Below are 17,407 nucleotides of genomic sequence, written 5' to 3'. Positions count from 1 at the left end.
GTCACTTATTTACTTAATACCAAAAAGTCGTTACCACCAGCTGTGGTCGAAGGTTTTGTCTTCACATGAATCTTGTTGGAGCAATAAGAGACCATCCTTAGCCACAAGCACTCCCTCTATTTCTAAGCATCATCACTGCTGTGTTAGCCAGGTGTTTATGCAAGAGTCACAGAGATACAACAAATCAGCATGTTTCCTTCTAGAATCCTGAAACTGAATCCAAACTGTTTATGTGTATATCTAAAACTGACCTTTAAAGACAAGATTTTATGTTTGTGATTATAAGGAAAGCGACAACACAAACAACATGGCTCCAACAAGACAGCAGAATAAGTCCCAAAGCTGTATCTTCACCTTAATCCTGTTTGAGCATCCTCACAGCCAGACACAAAAACACACAGGGGCTTTAGTTGCAATTACTAAGAGACCCTCCTTAGCAACAAGAAACTCCCTCATTTGTTTCGGAGTGTTGTCATTGCAGCTGCAGCCATGTGTTTGTACAAAAACACAGCAAACCAGCAGACTTTCTTCTACAGTTAAAAGACTGATTTCAAAATACTTGGGGTTTTATTTTGTAGTGACTTATTTAAGCCAAAAAAGTCTGTTGTAAAGGGGAAACAAAGAATTGCAAAAAAATGCAAGACAGCCCTGTAAGGCCCACAGTTGTGTCTTTACCTGGATATTGTTGGAGCATCTTTTCAGCTAAACACAAATATGCACCAGAGTTCGAGTTGCAATTAATTTGAGACCTCCTTTGGCAACTAAACTCCCTTTATAACAATCAGACTGTTACTTCTGGTGCACCTGGTCACATAAGAGAAGGTTTTCTTGCACAGTTATGGCACTAGATGCAAAGTTTTCACCCAGAAATGGCTGGGGCTGGCATTTGGACAAAGTACCTCGATGGACTGCTCTTAGTAATTTAGGTCAGAGAGATTAATGTTTATGCATGAAACAAGTAAGACAGATCATGCAAAATATAAAACCTAAAAGCTGTCATCCAACAACAGCCTGTTCTTCAGGAGCCCTGCCACAGTAAGACACTAAAACTTGCACAGAGGATTAGAGGTTATACTTAATAAGAGAACCTTTGTAGCTCCTTTTTGGACTGTTATCATTGCTGCTGGAGCCATGTGTTTGAGCAAGAGTCACACAAATAGAGAAAACTGACAGCTTTTCTTGCACAGTGCCAACTCTGTTTAAAAACTAGCTGTTATCAAGGCTTAAACTGACCTATTTCAGCCAGAGAGCCTGGAAGTAATGCTTTAATGCACGCAAACAGATAGTCGTGATAAGACAAAGGCACGAAGCCAAAGGTTGTGACTTTACCGTAGTCTTGCTGGAGCAATGAGAGACGGTCATTAGCGGCAAGAAGTTACTTCTATTTCTGAGTGTCATCACTGGTGCTGGATCCATGTGTTTTTGTAAGAGTAGAAACGTTTTCTTACGTTATTCTGAAAAGGATTCAAACTTCTATAATAAAAACGGACCTGTTTAAGTAACAAAGTTGGATTTTCTTGGCCACAAAGTGATGCAAAAACACATGCACAAAAAAGCTGCAATAAGGCGTCTGTGTCAGGGCCAATGAGGAAGTGCCAAACACTTCAGGTCCTTGCATGCCCACGTAAGTCAAATTCACATCCTGTATAGAAATGCAGTTTCATCACCTGCTGGATGGGTTTAAAGGGGATGCACAGTGGAGTGCAGCCCTGAGCAGCTGGAGACGAGAGATCACAAGATCATGGGAGAAGTGTTGGGAGAGTTAACGTGGTAATCGTGAGATCAAGCGATAATAGCCAAGTCCGGCACTAGAGAAGCAGGTAAACAACAGGTGACTTTACCTTTCTGAGACTGATTTTCTGTGATATCATTTCATGATTTTTGGTGTCTACCATGAGTGAGTACTTGAGAAAAGCTTTATGTTTTCAACAAAGGATGTAGGATGTCAAATCAAATCCTGTGGTTTTACTCCTCAAAAATCAATTTTCTCTGTATGACCCTGTGTGGCCTATGCCGCTGATTGTGTCCTAATGTTGATTTAGTACTGACATTTACAACAGAGAGTCCATGCATTGTGTTGTATTTTGACATTGCTTTGCACCTTCTTATTTCTGTTTGGGTCATCCTGCTCTACAGAGATCGACATGTTTTGGCAGAGGCTTCTGCTGTAAGAAGACTCATTGTTGAGTCTGGTCCTTCATATTGAAAAAGTGCACAGGTACAAAAGGCATGCATGCATACATTTTATTTCTTCTCCATTTTTCCCTAGACAGCATGCAATTTTAGTAAATTTGTGAGGAATTACCTTGTTATCTTGGGGAAAACAGCTTTGTTATCCCAAGAAAATTGAACAGATAAGTGGAAATCTTAAGAAAGTGAAAACTGAAATGTACTTGCTATCGCAGGAAAAGTAAGTAAATTAAAAAGTATGGATGTGTGTCCACTTAGAGCGTCAATACATTATAGAAGTTTCGTCATTATTTTTTCCTGGGCACTTGTTCATGACCCACTGGAAAGAGCTCTGCAACCCACTTTTGGGTCCCAACCCACCACTAGCCGGCTACAGGGTTACATTCAGATGCCTTTGTTGACGGCACCAGAAGAACTTGTCGATTGAGCTACTTATCAACATTTTTTATATCCTTTCAGGCTGACAATCCTGGTCAAACGCTCCATCTAAACTGTGGCTCAGGAAGTAGAGTCAGTCATTTTGCAATTGAAAGGTTGCAAGTTTTATCCCCAGCTCCCTCAGTCACATGTCGATGTGACTGCAAGACACTTAACCCCAGTTTGCTTCGTCCTTGGTAAGTGGGTATGGATGCGTTTGAACAAGATTAGCTAATACTGGCCAATTCTCCATTACCACTGTACTTCTTATGACTACTGCCTGACCCTACAGCTCTTTACTCCAATATAAGCCAACTGCTACAGCCATGGGCGTAGCACAGAGGGGAAAAGGGTACTGATCACCCAGGCCCATAGAAGGGGAGGGGCCCTTGAGAAACCTGCAACGAAAAGTGTGTTTCTATCTATTTTTCTTAGTAATTAGTGTCATTATTGAATCAAAAGCGACAAAATGAATCGGTCAACAGACCATGCGACAAAGACAGTAAAATACAATACTGGGGGGGCCCTGCTCCTCCCTTAAAATGTCCAGATGGTGTAGTCCAGTGCTACAAAATAATGCAAGTAAATTTAATTTCAACATAGTAAAAATATTACTTTTAAACTGGGAAATTATGGTTCAAAAATATATTAAAATGCATGGATATTTGTAAAAATGACACAACATTCATTGCTTGGCAAACCGGTTAAGTCCTGTGTAATATTCTTTCTGGGGCCCCAAAAATCCCTTGCTACGCCCCTGGCTGCAGCATTTATGGTCTCAGAGGACCGGTTGGTTTACAGAATGTATTTGCATGACTTTATACTAGTTGGCTTAATGCAATTGTATTTTGCATTTAATCAGATGGGAAACATACACCTTGGAGCATCACTAGTCTTTACCTAGATCTATTTGGAACAAGAAGAGACCCTCCTTAGCCCTCTATTTCTGTTATTGTTTCTGCAGGAGGCATGAGTTTGTGCACACAGCAAACTGACCGGTTTTCTTGCACACTTCTAAAACTGATAAAACACTCCTAATCATGGTTTAATCTGATCTATTTAGGCTAAAGGTTCATTCAACCCGTGCAAACATAAAAAAGCAGTGCAGTCCTCACTTGGATCTCGTTGAAGTGCCTTTGCAGCCAGACACAAAAATGCACAGGAGCTTAAGTTCTGCTTAATAATTCCTTATCCAAAAGAGCCTGCCTTATCTGTCCCACAGTTTTATCGTCTTTGTGCAGCCATGTTTTGGGGCACAAAGCATTGAATCAACAGATTTTCTACCTCACATCCAAAAGTGATTCAAAACAACTTTGTGTTACGGCTTAGACTGACCTATTTAGGCGACATTAGAGCATAAAGGTAATGCTGTGCCATTATAAAAGCCATGAAGCTGCATTCAAACAGCAGTGAATGGCCCAGAGTCTTTACCTGGATCTTGCTGGAGCGGCTTCACAGCCGGACAGAGGAACGTCTGAAGACTGGACACGCAGAGCTCACTCACAGTCCCCATAGCTCCTCTGTGTTTAAATCTATGTGAGAAAGTATACCTCCGTCGGCAGCTGTGAGCTTCTGCCTCCTTACGATTCTGAGTAAGAGGGAGGAAAAAGGAAGTAGCAAAGGGCCCGGCTCCCCTGCTGTGGCTTCTGGGAGTCACTCCGTCCCTCCTGGACGACACTCCAACTGTGTCCTGCTGTGTGTCACTCCACTCCACCTACTAATCCCCTCAAGTTGGATATAATCTCTCCGCAGTTTCCCAGCCAATCTCTCACACTCACCTACTTTCTCTTCCCCCCGTAGATTATTTTAAACGTGCAACTTGCCGGGACGCTGAAATCACTTCTGCTTTTTCTCCCTGTTCCCCTTTTTGAGCTCAGCCTCCCTCCCTCCATCCTCCTCTGCTCATTCTCTCTCTCTCCTCTCTCTCTCACTTTCTCTCCCACTTGCTACTTTCCATACAGATATTCTTAGAGCTTAAACACTGTATACACAAATGGAAAAGTAAGCCTGTGTTGTTTAAAAGCATTTGAGAATGCAGCTTCAAGAGAGGTCAAAAGTTTTCTTAATAGACAATGACATTCTTCATCAATTAAAGAGTAATTAAAATCTGAGTCGAAGTGTGCTAAAATCACTTTTGTTATTCTCGACTCTGTTGCTTTTTGCTTCCAGTCAACTCATCATTTTGGCATCTAAAGCCTTAGAAATGAAATCAAGATTTCATTGTTGCTTGGCAACCAGAAGGGAGGAATGATATGCTCCTGGGTGAAACACTGTGAGCCATTTGTTTTGATGAGATTATTCTCACACCCATTGAAATTATTCACCCGATTTAATCATATTTTAGGGGTCTGGTGCCACAGAGCTCATATGAGAATCTTATAAATACTCTTGCTGTTTTGTTCTGCCACAGATGTGTTGATAATGAGGCACGATGGATTTTATTCTCACTTCATCTTGCAAAGCAGAGCGGAAATGTTTACCTCCACTCCTGAACCAATCTTACCTCCTGCCACCTTAAATTAACCGCCTGCCAATCGCAAAAAGTGTCCTAACAAGAGCCTCCCTCGTTCAGTCTCAGTCATGCATCATTTTTTAAAACTCTGCCCACTCTGTCAGTGAATACAGCGAGGTACCGACGACACAAGCAATGCATAACTAAGTCAAACGGTCACACACCTGCACGGTTATAACTAAGGATGCTCCAAGGACCCAACGCTGGTTAAGCAGCAGAAGATGGATGGATGGATTTTCGATGAGCAGAGATCATTTCCACTGACCACTGTCAAATTATCTTGTGTTATGAGCCATTTCACTGCTCTCCATCAGTGTTGCAATTCTCTAGGGCTCTTTGTTTAAACTGTGGGCATTAATACTTGTCTATGCAAAATGCTTTGTATTATTTTTTATCCCCACTAGGCACTGTTTGAGCATTAACGGCAGTTAGCATAAGTTATTTTTAGACTATTAGGCGCAGGAAGTAGCTTTGTAAAAAACAACTGGGTTAAAAATGCTTTTTGTTGATTGTTTAAATTAAATGAAAACATCATATCTGCAATAATATTTTGGTTAGTTTGGATGTAAATCTCTACTGGTTAAGATCAACCAATGTCTCCATGGTTCAACTGAACAATGTCACAACTTAAGTTATAACTGAACTAGTTTCACCGTTTAGTGTGAAATTTAAGACAGAATTTATTCATAGCTGGTGCAACAGCCTGCAGGGGTGGAAAGTAATAATTTACATTTACTCATGTTACTGAACACACAGTGTGTAAAATTCCACCACCAGGGGGCTCTCTGTCAAATAATAATAATATGATGAGAGCATGCTAATGAAAAGATGGCAGCCTTGTTACTTTGTGCTCTCATATTCTTCGTGTTTTTGTCCATTTGGTGCAGGTGCATCCCTTTGCACATCTTGCAACCAACCTGTGTACGCAGAGAGCAAAGCTAAGCTGAGTCATATTCCATGTTGTGTTCGCATATTTGGCAATTAAGGCCGATTCTGTACAGACAGCGCTGCCCAGCTCCGCCAACATCTGAGGACTCTTGTCAATAAAACCGGCACATTGCAAGGCATATTTACAAAACAGGACACCGTTTTGTTTTCATTTATACCTGTCCCATAATGAGGGAAAATTTCACTTTAAAGTGCACTTCCATGTTCACGCTGGAAGCGGTCCCAGAACTGACGTGCTCTGAGATCCAAGGATGCACATGCTCTCTGGCACAAATGCAGAAAAAAAACATCCATTTTCTGTTTTTTAATACAACTTATGAGGTGCAGTTCTATTGAACAGAGTCCTCAACTCAAAACATGAATTAGCATTGAGAAGGCGGCTGCAGAGGTAGGAAGCGCTGAGCAGCGCTGGTCTTAACTTGATGGCTTTCCAGTGATGTGAGTTTGGATGATTAAACTCACAATCTATGGCCACCACAACCAGACATGTCCCATTACAATTCTAAAAAGCAATATCTCTGTCTTTGAAAACTTAAGACAATATTTGAGATGCTGTAAGACCTTAGTTTAAGAAATTATAACGAAGGAATAGCCACTTTTTCAATTAATTTAGACACTTCAGAGCAAAAATTGTATGTATAGTATATATAGGCATATTTTTGTTTACATAATCCACTTCAGTAAATTTTAAATAGCATCCATTACTGAGTAAAAAAACAAAAACTTAAAGTCATAAAAGGAGGTTCTGGCTTTCTGTCAACAACATAAAACTGTCCAGTTGTTTGACTTTGACTTCACATGACAGTCAGTACCAGCAAGAGAGCGATTCCACATCACATTTAAACAGCAGCTGCATTTCAGTCAATTGTAGAGGTCTGACTTTACCTGAACAATCTGGTTGGAGATGCACATTTTCATGCTGCTATCACCAATAAAGATCATATTTTACTGTGCAACCCAGTAGCTACTCAGTAAAGCTACTCGAGTAAATTTCAATCAGAGTAACTGTACTTTCACTTGAGTATGACATTCTTGTTCTCCCCACCCCTGGTTGTAACATCATCTCCAGTACAGCCATCACTGCCCAGTTTATCGCCAGGGGGCTGACTCCCTCAGAGTGACCCCTGCATGAACTGCAAAGTCAGTCCTGACGATTTCAAAACGCTGCAGCTGCACATCATGCAGAGGAGAGCAGCTCTGTCACAGGAGGAACAGCAGCACGGCACACAGTGAACTCAGCACTAATGTTTCTCTTTTTTAAGTTTGCATATTCACCCCGTTCCTCTCGGCTTGACTCCAAGTTACCTCTGTGAGCAGGAGCGAGATGTCAGCAGCTCCCCGAGCACCCGCAGGGGGGAGTAAACAAGCTAACAGGTGGGTGCATAATGGATGGATAGATAGCTAGAACAAGATAAGTAGGCAGGGTTATGTTTTTTTTTCTTTCAAATTTTGCCTTATAAGGTCTTGTGGGTCATTTTAGGCAAAGAACACCACACAGGTAAACTTGAGGAGGAGTGAAAGCTCAGAACTGCTTACAGAGTTTGACAGTAAAGCTCTTTATGTCACCCTGGTGCTCTCTTACACTGATTGTTACTCACATGACACTGGGCCAAGACAAGCAGCACTGCACCAGCAAGGCAGGGAGGAAGAATGAGGGCTGGTATTAAAGCAGTGCTTCTCAAAGTGTAGGCCACAGCCCTTGATAGGCCTCAGAGGTACTGCAGAGGGGCCTTGAGACGTCACTGAGTCATTGATCACCCTATAATATAACCAACACCATATTAGATTAAACAAGGGCTGACAAATGCTGATGCTGTAATTTCCAATGCTGTTCATGATTTTATTGACAGGATCTCAAGGTGCAGTTGGGGGTGGAGGGTTTCCAGTTCAGGGGGCTCAGAATTTCATCTCTGCTGTTTGCAGATGATGTGGTTCTGTTGGATCCCTTGGATGGGGGCCTTAAAAAGACACCTGGGTGGTTTGCGGCTGATTGTGAAGCTGCTGGTATGAGAATAAGCACCACAAAGTCTGATGCGGCGGTCCTCTGCCGGAAAACAGTGGATTGTTCCCTCCAGGTGGGGAGTCTTTGCCCCAAGTGAAGGAGTTCAAGTAAACAAGAGTGAGGGTAGAATGGGCCGTGAGATTGACAGGCAGATTGGTGCAGTGTTAGCACTTTTGCAGGCACTGTACCGCACCGTTGAGGTGAAGAGGGAGCCAGTCGATCTATGTTCCAACTCTCACCTATGGTCATGAACTCTGGGTAATGACTGAAAGAATAGTGGGTGCAAGCAGTCAAAATAAGATTCCTCAGGGATAGGGTGAGGAGTTCGGATATCTGGAAGGACCTCCTGTGGAGGTCTTCCAGGTACGTCCACCTGGGAGGAGACCCCATGGCAGACCCAGAACTTGCTGGAGGGATCGTATATGCCATCTGGCCTGGGGGAACCTCGGAATCCCTCTGGAGGAACTGGCAAACATTGCAGGGGAGAGGGGCATCTGGGTTGACTTGCTTTGTATGCTGCCACCTCAACCTGAGCTCGAGAGAAGACGATGGATGACTGAACCATTTTAAAAGATGTGATTGTTATGATTGTTTAACCTTATATTGCATTTTCAATATGAATTGTTGCATTGAAGGAAGTGATCGTTTTCATGTGATTCTCATTTTGATTGAGAAAAACACAGAAATGAAGAAAGTAGAAATTTTTGCAAACTTTTCTTTAGAAAAAATGATACTGTAATGATTGCAAGATGTATAGAACAAGACATCTCTGTTGCAAAAAAAAAAAAAGTTTTAAACTGGTATTTTGGCACTCATTTCAGGTTAAAAAACATTGCACTTTCTGCAATGTGAAAACTGCAGCAGGCCATATTGGGATTTCAGCTAAATTAGATTACTTGCCCAGCCCTAATTATCCCAATGTGCATGTCTTTAGACTATGGGAAGAAGCTAGAGAGAACTCATGTTTGCACTGGGAGAGCATGCAAGCACCTTACAGAGTGGACTAGGAACCACCCAAGAACTGTCTTGCGTGGAGATGACAGCACAAACCACTGAACCGCTGTGCCGCCCTCACTGAAACATCAAGTCACAACAATTCTGCAGAAGAAACACATTATACCAAGTGCAACAGCTGTGATCCAGAGAGAACTGATCCTGCACAGGTTCATATTTTCATAGCTTGTAGTGCAGCTGATCATGCATTCTTTACTTCCCTGTAACATTTGATGCACTGTTAACTTTGCAGGAAATATGCGCATAAATGTGAATAAATATGAGCCCAACATAATTTTGCAGAAACAGAAGCTGGTGCATGTGATGTTCTCTGAAGCATTTATGCACACATGCCACCAGGTGGACAAAACATGGAACTACACCTTTAATATTAGTACACAAAACAGCACATCACACCTTATGTGACTCAGCTATTGTTCTCTAGAATAAACAAAAGGTTTAAGATCTTAGTGGAACAATGATGTGACAATCAGAGAACTGTCGGCGGCCTCAGAGAGATTCTAACGAATGCAGCAACATTTGTTTGTTTTTGAGAACATATGGGGGCAGAAAAGTCCTCAGTGTAATGAGAGTTTCCCTGGTTTGATATAAAAACATACAGTGAGCTCCCTGATCTGTGTTGGTGGAACTCCTACATTGCAGCCTAATGTTAGCATCACCTGCAGTGACTAACAGCAGACAGGGTGGGAGCATAACAACATCCCTGCTGCTGCAAACTCAACTGAATTCTTAATAAATAGGATAGAGAATATTAGAATTAAGCTTCAAAGGGCTAAATATAGACCCAATGCACTAAGTGGAAAGTTTTCCTGATAGTAAGTTGCATCATCTTGGCCTACATTTTGTTTCAGCTGCATCAAAGCTTTGATTTCCTCCCTCTGTGTGCCTCTCTATGTGAATTTCTCAGTGGCCTGTCAATGAAAACAGAGAAATTGGCTGTGAGAGGGTTTATTTTTAGACTTGTATCCTACATGATTAAGCAAGAATGACTGAAAGTGACAACTTTGAGGTAATAGATGCTAACTCCCTGTCCTTTTATCATCTGAATACGATATATGTGCAAAAGTCCACTGAGATTTCTCTGCAGCTGCTTTGACAGTTCCATGTGGATATGCTTTGAACACAAGAGGAGCGTAGTGCTGGAGTAAAATCGCCTTGTTGCATTGGTGAAAGTGACAGAAAGAAGTAGAAAAACATGCCACAGGCCATTACAAGCAACAATGTCTGCAAAACACTCGGTAGAAGAGAATTAAGAGGACAGATGACACCCATAACCACAGCAACCACACGTACCTGCCGCCACAGAGCACCACGCCTATAAACCAGCACAGAGCTTCCTTTATGTGCACCAGTTTTATAATGCAAAAGAAAACTGAGCTGCACTGGCAGGTGCAGGTAGATGGCAAAAGAGCAGAAGATAAAACAAAGACATTTTGACAACTGGCAGCATAAATCCTTTGAAGTGAGTGCTGAAACACAGCAGCACCCAATGGATCCAAAGAGAGCTGGTTTAGGACAGCAGCTCGGAGCAACATCAAATAAAGCAGAGAGCAAAAACAGTGCGGTAATCCTGTCATAAATTTTAGAATGGGGCCCAACGTGTGTCAGAGAGAGGCTATAAAATATACAGATTATCCGCAGACTCACTTCAAGGTCTAGAATGGGACTGTTTTGGAAGCAAGATGTCTGTTTTACATTAATAATGAAATGAGGGGCGAAAAAGCTACAACATCTCCCACTCTCGCTGAGTGGTGATGAAGTAGGGCTGCACAGTAAATCACAATTTAATCATTATGGCAATAAATGCATTTGCAATAAAGACATTGGAAAACTATGACTTTAGCTGATTAATTCTTCTACATAAGCAAGCAATGCTGCATGCTCCAGCATGAGTTACACTTTAGCTGCACATTGGAGGGATGCTAAAACACTGTTTTAATGCAGTCAGAAGACACTCAGGCGTAATATCAGCTACCCTCCCATTAATTCATGCAAATGTAGTGGTAAAAAAAGGCATTTTGGATTTATTTTGGAGTTTAATCCTGAAGCGGTTTCTGCATCCTGGGTAAAAACATACATCTGAGTTTGCATTCATTTTCAAGGAGGCTGTTGGACACATGCTCAGGTCACATGACTTCATGCCAGAATCCAAGTAGAAACAAATACTTTGTATCAAAATCCAAAACGGCATCATGTCTTCACAAACCCTGACCATAAACTTTGTATTATTTTTCCTTGTTTATTTACAGTTTGAGGGAATTGTGTCATTGAAAATAGTTTCTTAAGGACAATTTTATGAGTCTCTGCTGAAGGGTTATTAATTAGATTAAATGTTTGTTTCCTGGAGGACACATTCCCCTAACCCAGTGGTTCCCAAAGTGAGCTGTCTCGTCTTGTCTCGAACTCGGACTGGCTGGACTCTGGATTTTCCATCAAGACCGGTCGGGACCAGTACTGATCTGCTATTCTTCGACTTCATTAATGTGATAATAAGGAGAAGCACTTGCTAAAACAACAAATAACTACACCTGCAAAAACATCCATCCATGTTATTTCTGATCAGAAATACCTCTGAACACTTACTTTAGGCCACATTCACAAGACAAATCTAGATTAACATCTCATTTTCAGATATTTAAAACAATTCTGGAAATGTCAGTGGCTTTTAAATACATACAAGGATTTATTTTTTCAAGAAGTTAGTTGAACAAATTTGTTCAGATTTCAGATTTTTGCATGTTGTGCTTTGAGTTGGTAGAGTTGCATACACATTGTTTTTATCTGTCAAATGTATTCAAAGGAAAACTAAACCCTATACCCTAGACAGGCAATATAACATAAAGATATAAACTGTAAATTAGTCAATGAAACACAAAACAGCTAAACCTGTTATTTTGGTTAAGGTGCAATAGAGCACTAATTTCCATATAATTTCCAAATATAAACATCTGTCCATTCAAAGGTTGACACAGTATGCTGCAGCTGTATAGGTGGGATCTTTAGTATTAGTTTATCTATCACACTTCATTTGTTACCTCAATACTGAACTATGCACATGACATTTTACACATCATATCCGGCAGGCCGACAAAATCAGACTCATGCTGCATTTCCACTAAGTAGTCTGGTTCAGTTTGGTCTGATATGGTGTGCAATTATCAACATATCTGTCAAAAAGTTGTAACCTGACACAGCAGATAGACTGCCTCACACATCCATGGACTAAGATGCGTATGTTTCGTTTCCATCCGGGCAACAGCCCGAAGATGGTGGGAACTTCTCAAGAAAAAAGAGGGTGATTGGTCGGATTAATTACAGCCAAATTAGAGCAACAAAGCATATGTTACAGGACATGTGCACTCCAGGAAGTAGACTGCATAACACAACCTTGAAAGGCAGCCATTAGCATTGTTCACTATCAGTGGAGCCAGCTCATAAATCAAATTCTGGCTGGAGCAGGTCGAGAGAAAAGTTTCTGGCAAGAAAAGTTTTCAGAGTGGTTCAGTTCTGAAAAAACTACTGCTAAAGCTGCATCCATGCTAATGTCTTCAGCAGCCACCATGTTTACAGTCTTAAAGTACAGCTAAAACACGCTACTGCTTTTTTTCTCCTCCTGATTGGTGTGGTCATTCTCAGACCAGGGATAAATGTTTTAGATTGAAGCTTTGCATAATGGATCCACCTGAGAACAGAGAAAGACCCCTTCTGTTGGGATACCAAGCATAGCTATCAACACTAAAGAGAGGAGCCAGAAAAACATTAAAAGTAAAACTCTTGTTCCCGGTCATAGAATATCCAGGCCAATCAGCTGCATTTAAAAACAAAGAGGTGGTAACTACTTACCTAGTTGACACTTTTTTCATGTGCTCCCTTATTTGACTCAAATACTTTCTTTAGTATTCTGAAGGGCGCCTATTATGAGGGAATGTTCTTTACAGTAAGAACCGTGTATTGACATGAAAGCGGCCGCCTGTTGACTGTCAGGTTAGCTGAAGTGCCAATGTATACTGCAGAAAGAGAAGATATTGCAGTGACAGCTTTTCCCAGTGTCATTCAGCCTTATGCTGAACAGTCTTGACGCTCAAGGACAGAGGAGATGATGTGACTTATACTCATGAATCAACATCTACACAAAGCAGCTAATTTGACTGAGTAGGTGTCAGAGACAGTGAACGTGTGATATGAATGTGTTCAGGTGTGATGTGCTCACACCGAGGCACATAAATGCATAATTCTTGGATGATTCATCCGCTAAAATGCAAAAAAGGAAGAAATTAAAATGCAATGCAAATAGCAAACATGATGTACGAGAAGTCCAGAGTAACAGAAATCCCCCTGACTTGTAAGTTTGTGTTAAAAGCCCAATAAAAAGCAAAATGCACTAGGATTATGAGGTGCAAGTTGTTTTATTATATTCCATCATAAACCTTTTGAATCTCCTTCACTCATAAAGGGTTTTAATGTTGGGTTTTCCTCCATCCCTCCCTTCTTCTAGCGCAGCATCACTTGAAAACTCACAATGAGGCCACGGCTGCTGCTTCTATTTTGAGATGCATTAAGCTCACAGAAAAACTAAACTGCTAAATATTTGAGACGAAGCCTCTATCATCGCCTGAGCTGAGCCATCGCTTAGCTCATCATGGTGTTGACATCATCAGGGACCTGGTCATCCCGTACGCAGTGACAGGACATTATTGATGATTCTTTGTAATGAGGGCAGTTTTGTAAGCGGGAATTGTCTTTTTTTTTTTTTTTTATTGAAAGTATGTCATCTGAAGAGACCAGATGCCAGCATGGTATAAATAAATCAGTTTGAATCTTCCCACAAGAGCAGAAACTTTTCTTTTTTGTCCTCTCTGGTTTAATTCTACTGTGGAAACATGTGAACAGTGCCTACCATGCTGTCATAGCTGCAGCATGACGCTTAATAATTCATCACACGGATCTTTTTGATCCCTATGGTTGAGGATACCTCAGAGGCCACCTGTTTTGAAGCTGGTTCATACAATCCCGATCAACCCTTAGCCCTATCCCTACATTTGGCACACGTCCACACCGATGCATAGGGAGTCCTGATTGTTGATGGACTGAAGGGGCTGCATGGCCCTTCAAGAAGAGATTTTCTGGAGGCACACTAAAATTTCCCAGAACCTTGCAAATCATATTTGAAAAATATGACAGTCTAATATCATACGTTCATGTTGTTTCGCTGCATTATGGTCCTTTTGATTTCAAACAGGCATTTTTAAACATCCTTCAGAGTAGAAATGTGCGGTATTGTTGTGCATGCTTGCATAAATGCTGTGCAGGACTGCTAATGATGTATCAGGAACTTGACGGGTTGTTCCATTTCATGGGGGAAGATTTCACCACTATCCCTTTATACTCTGAGAGAAAAAGAGGCACTTGAAAACAAGGAGTAAGACTTAGAAACAGAATTGAACCTTAATTTGATGCATTTTAAAGCTCCTGGACATTGTCCTTAAAATCTGTGACGAGTTCAACTGTAGTCAGTCGTATGTATAATTTATTAAGAATACTGCCTGGGGAAAATCAACAGAGAAGGCTGTTTTTGACTGACACCTATCCCACAGCAGTGATTACAGGCACTATCTTCCTTCTGCCTGTTTTTAGAGTCATGGAGAACAGAGTTGGGAAAACTTATGAAAAATCATGTCTACATATTTTTAAGCTAATTGGTAAACATGATATAGTGCTGCACAATTTGGTAATACTTCTGGATTGCAGTTATACTGGGAAGTATTGCGATTAAATAAATGTTATCATGAGTCTTTTTGCTTGGTTTTAAAGAAAAATGAAGAGGATAATGTTAGTTTTAAAGTGTGCATTTCTCAGCTCAGAACATACAAATATTAAGTAGCATAAAGCAATTCAAAAACTGAGGTTTTTACAGTACCGATTTCAAAATAACGTAATATTTTCCAAACTTGGAAACAGGCGTGGGTGCAGGGTTAGCTCAGTTGGTAGAGCTCCAAAACAGAGGCTCTATCTAGAAGGACTGACTCACGGTCTCATCTAGGGCTTAACAATTTAGGGAAATAATCAAATTGCATGTTTTTAAAATAAATCACATAAACTATAACATACACAATATTTGAAAGATTAAACTGAGGTTCAAAAGTGAGGTTCTGTAAAAATATCTTTTTGTGACAATTTGACTAATTGCAAATTTGCCATGAACTCCTTTTTTGAAGGAAAGTATGATTTTTATGTCTTTCCCATTTTTAAAAGGACATTTAAAAGTGAGATTTTTCCAAACTAATCTAGAAAATATTGATACTTGAATATTTGCATGATGTGTAATGCACATATCTGCCTCAAAAATGTGTTAAACTGGCATTTTAACAGATATTCCAGGTTAAAACATATTGCATTTTCTGCAACTTGAAAATTGCAGTATGCCATATTGCAATTTAATCAAAGTAATAATTGACAGCCCAGCCCTAGTCTTGGCACTGTCTGGTGTAAGTCTTACCCCATTATCTCTCCCAATATTTCTGTCTCTCTTCAGAATAAAAGCCCCTTTCAAGTAATACAAAAATATTTGAAGCCCAGTGCGATTGTATAATTGCACTGCCTGACATCACAACTATGATTGCAATTATATTGCAATGCAGCACTAGCATACTGTTTTTTTTAAGTAATAGAAAAACGGTTGTCACGGTAACAGAATTGTAAACACTGGCATGTTTGTTGTAAAAATCAGATGATATTGAACCCTGTTTGATACCAAGGCAACAAAGACGGACATAGATAGTTCTGTACACTCAATATTGGGCAAGTTTCATTTCTAAATATATAAAAAACCCAGGTTCTTATTGATCCTCATTCATATTTTCAACCAAAAAAAAAAAAGAGAGTCCTGAATCCAGCCATGGATCAGTGGTAGAGTCTCTAAACCACAAGGTCAGGGGTTTAATTCCCAGCTCCTGCAGCCATATGTAAGCATGTGCATGGGTTAGACACTTAACCTCAGATTGCTCCTACTGCTGCATCAGTGGCATATGAGTGGGATTAGCTAACACTGATGGCCACTCAACATAGCAGCAAAGGGGCAGGTGTGACCATCGGTGCAGACAGCATGGTGCGAGTTTGAGTCCATTTATAATTTTATACCATTTGGTTTGCAAAAGCATGTTAGCAGCACATGAAAATGCAGTATTTGTGCAATGCAGATAGTGATCAAGGGGTTGCCAGCAAAATTTGAAAATTAAAGCTTTTATCTTAAACAATCTTTTTACTGAGTATAGTCCTGTAATGTTATTTCTTCCAAATCAACATAAACTTTATGTATCTGATTTGAAAATTAAATTATAGAAATCTGCATGTATTGCCCAGCCCTAGAAAAGCATCAGAATTCATCCCAGCCTTTCAAGAACTGTCTAAAACTCCTCACAGGAGCTTTAACATTACATGCATTTGACAGAAGTCTCTGCAGCCAACATGGGCTCTTTACTGTCATGCTTCCTCTGAGACCATCAGACTGGCAGCAGAGAGAACATCTATGCCAACCAGACTGTCTGTCATTCACTCTTGGCACGGCACGGCACGAACACTGCAGACACCTCTGGTATATGAAAACCACACTCTAATGGTGCAGCCATACAAACTAAACTAAAGCCTATGCCTGTGTGAAGGTGGAGGATCGAGACTAACCGTAACTCTCCCCCTCCATCCCGGTGGTCCTGATGCTGCTGCAAGCGTCACTGCCCGGGGAGCCGGGGATGTCTGTCCGCCCAGAGCCCGCAGCACTCCGGATACCTTCGTCTCTCCTGTTCGGTGTCTTCTCCGCGGCTCTCTAGCTCTTCTTCTTTGTTTTATATTTCTGACACGCACTCTTAAGATGGTACTTTCTCAGCTTGTTGTTGTTTGGTTTGTCCCAAGTTGCCGTTTAAAATACGTGTGCGCGCGGATGTTGGCTGACTGCTGATAAGCTTACAGTGAAGTCGGAGCACATGCTGGCCCCGCCCACCCCAGATGTGATGTCACGATCTAACTTTAACCAGCAACTTTGCTGAACACCGAGATCAGTGAGGTAAAAGTCCTGATGCTACAGTCAAATTTTTTTATTTTCATTCTCGTCAATACAGACTCAGTAACCCAATTTAAAAAATTAGAATTAATTATAAAGAAATGACTAAAATATCACATTAACATAAATATTGAAGCCCTTTGCATAAACAATAATTTAGCTCAGATTCCTCCACTTTCTCTGGGTCTTTGCTGAGATGTTTCTACACCTTGGTTGGAGTCCACCTGAGGTAAATTAAATAGATTGGACATGATGTGGAAGGCCTCACAGC

At 40.9% G+C, this 17,407-nt stretch overlaps 1 protein-coding gene across 2 annotated transcripts in view; it reads right to left on the bottom strand.

Annotated features, from left to right (window-relative positions):
* The window catches only part of cyth1a (cytohesin 1a), an 81,345-nt gene extending 64,402 nt beyond the window's left edge, over positions 1-16,943 (bottom strand). The window contains exon 1 of one of the 2 annotated variants that reach the window (XM_041817062.1): positions 16,761-16,943. In XM_041817062.1, coding sequence (XP_041672996.1) covers positions 16,761-16,779 — 19 coding nt within the window. In that variant the 5' untranslated portion in view covers positions 16,780-16,943. Of the gene's footprint in view, positions 1-4,038; positions 4,399-16,760 lie in introns of those variants that run through there. The other variant, XM_041817060.1, reaches the window with a different exon arrangement.
* Between the last annotated feature and the right edge of the window lie 464 nt (positions 16,944-17,407).

This window comes from Cheilinus undulatus, linkage group 21, assembly GCF_018320785.1.
Source record: "Cheilinus undulatus linkage group 21, ASM1832078v1, whole genome shotgun sequence".
Classification (NCBI taxonomy): Eukaryota; Metazoa; Chordata; class Actinopteri; order Labriformes; family Labridae; genus Cheilinus; species Cheilinus undulatus.
This window is presented reverse-complemented; position numbering and strand designations above follow the sequence as displayed.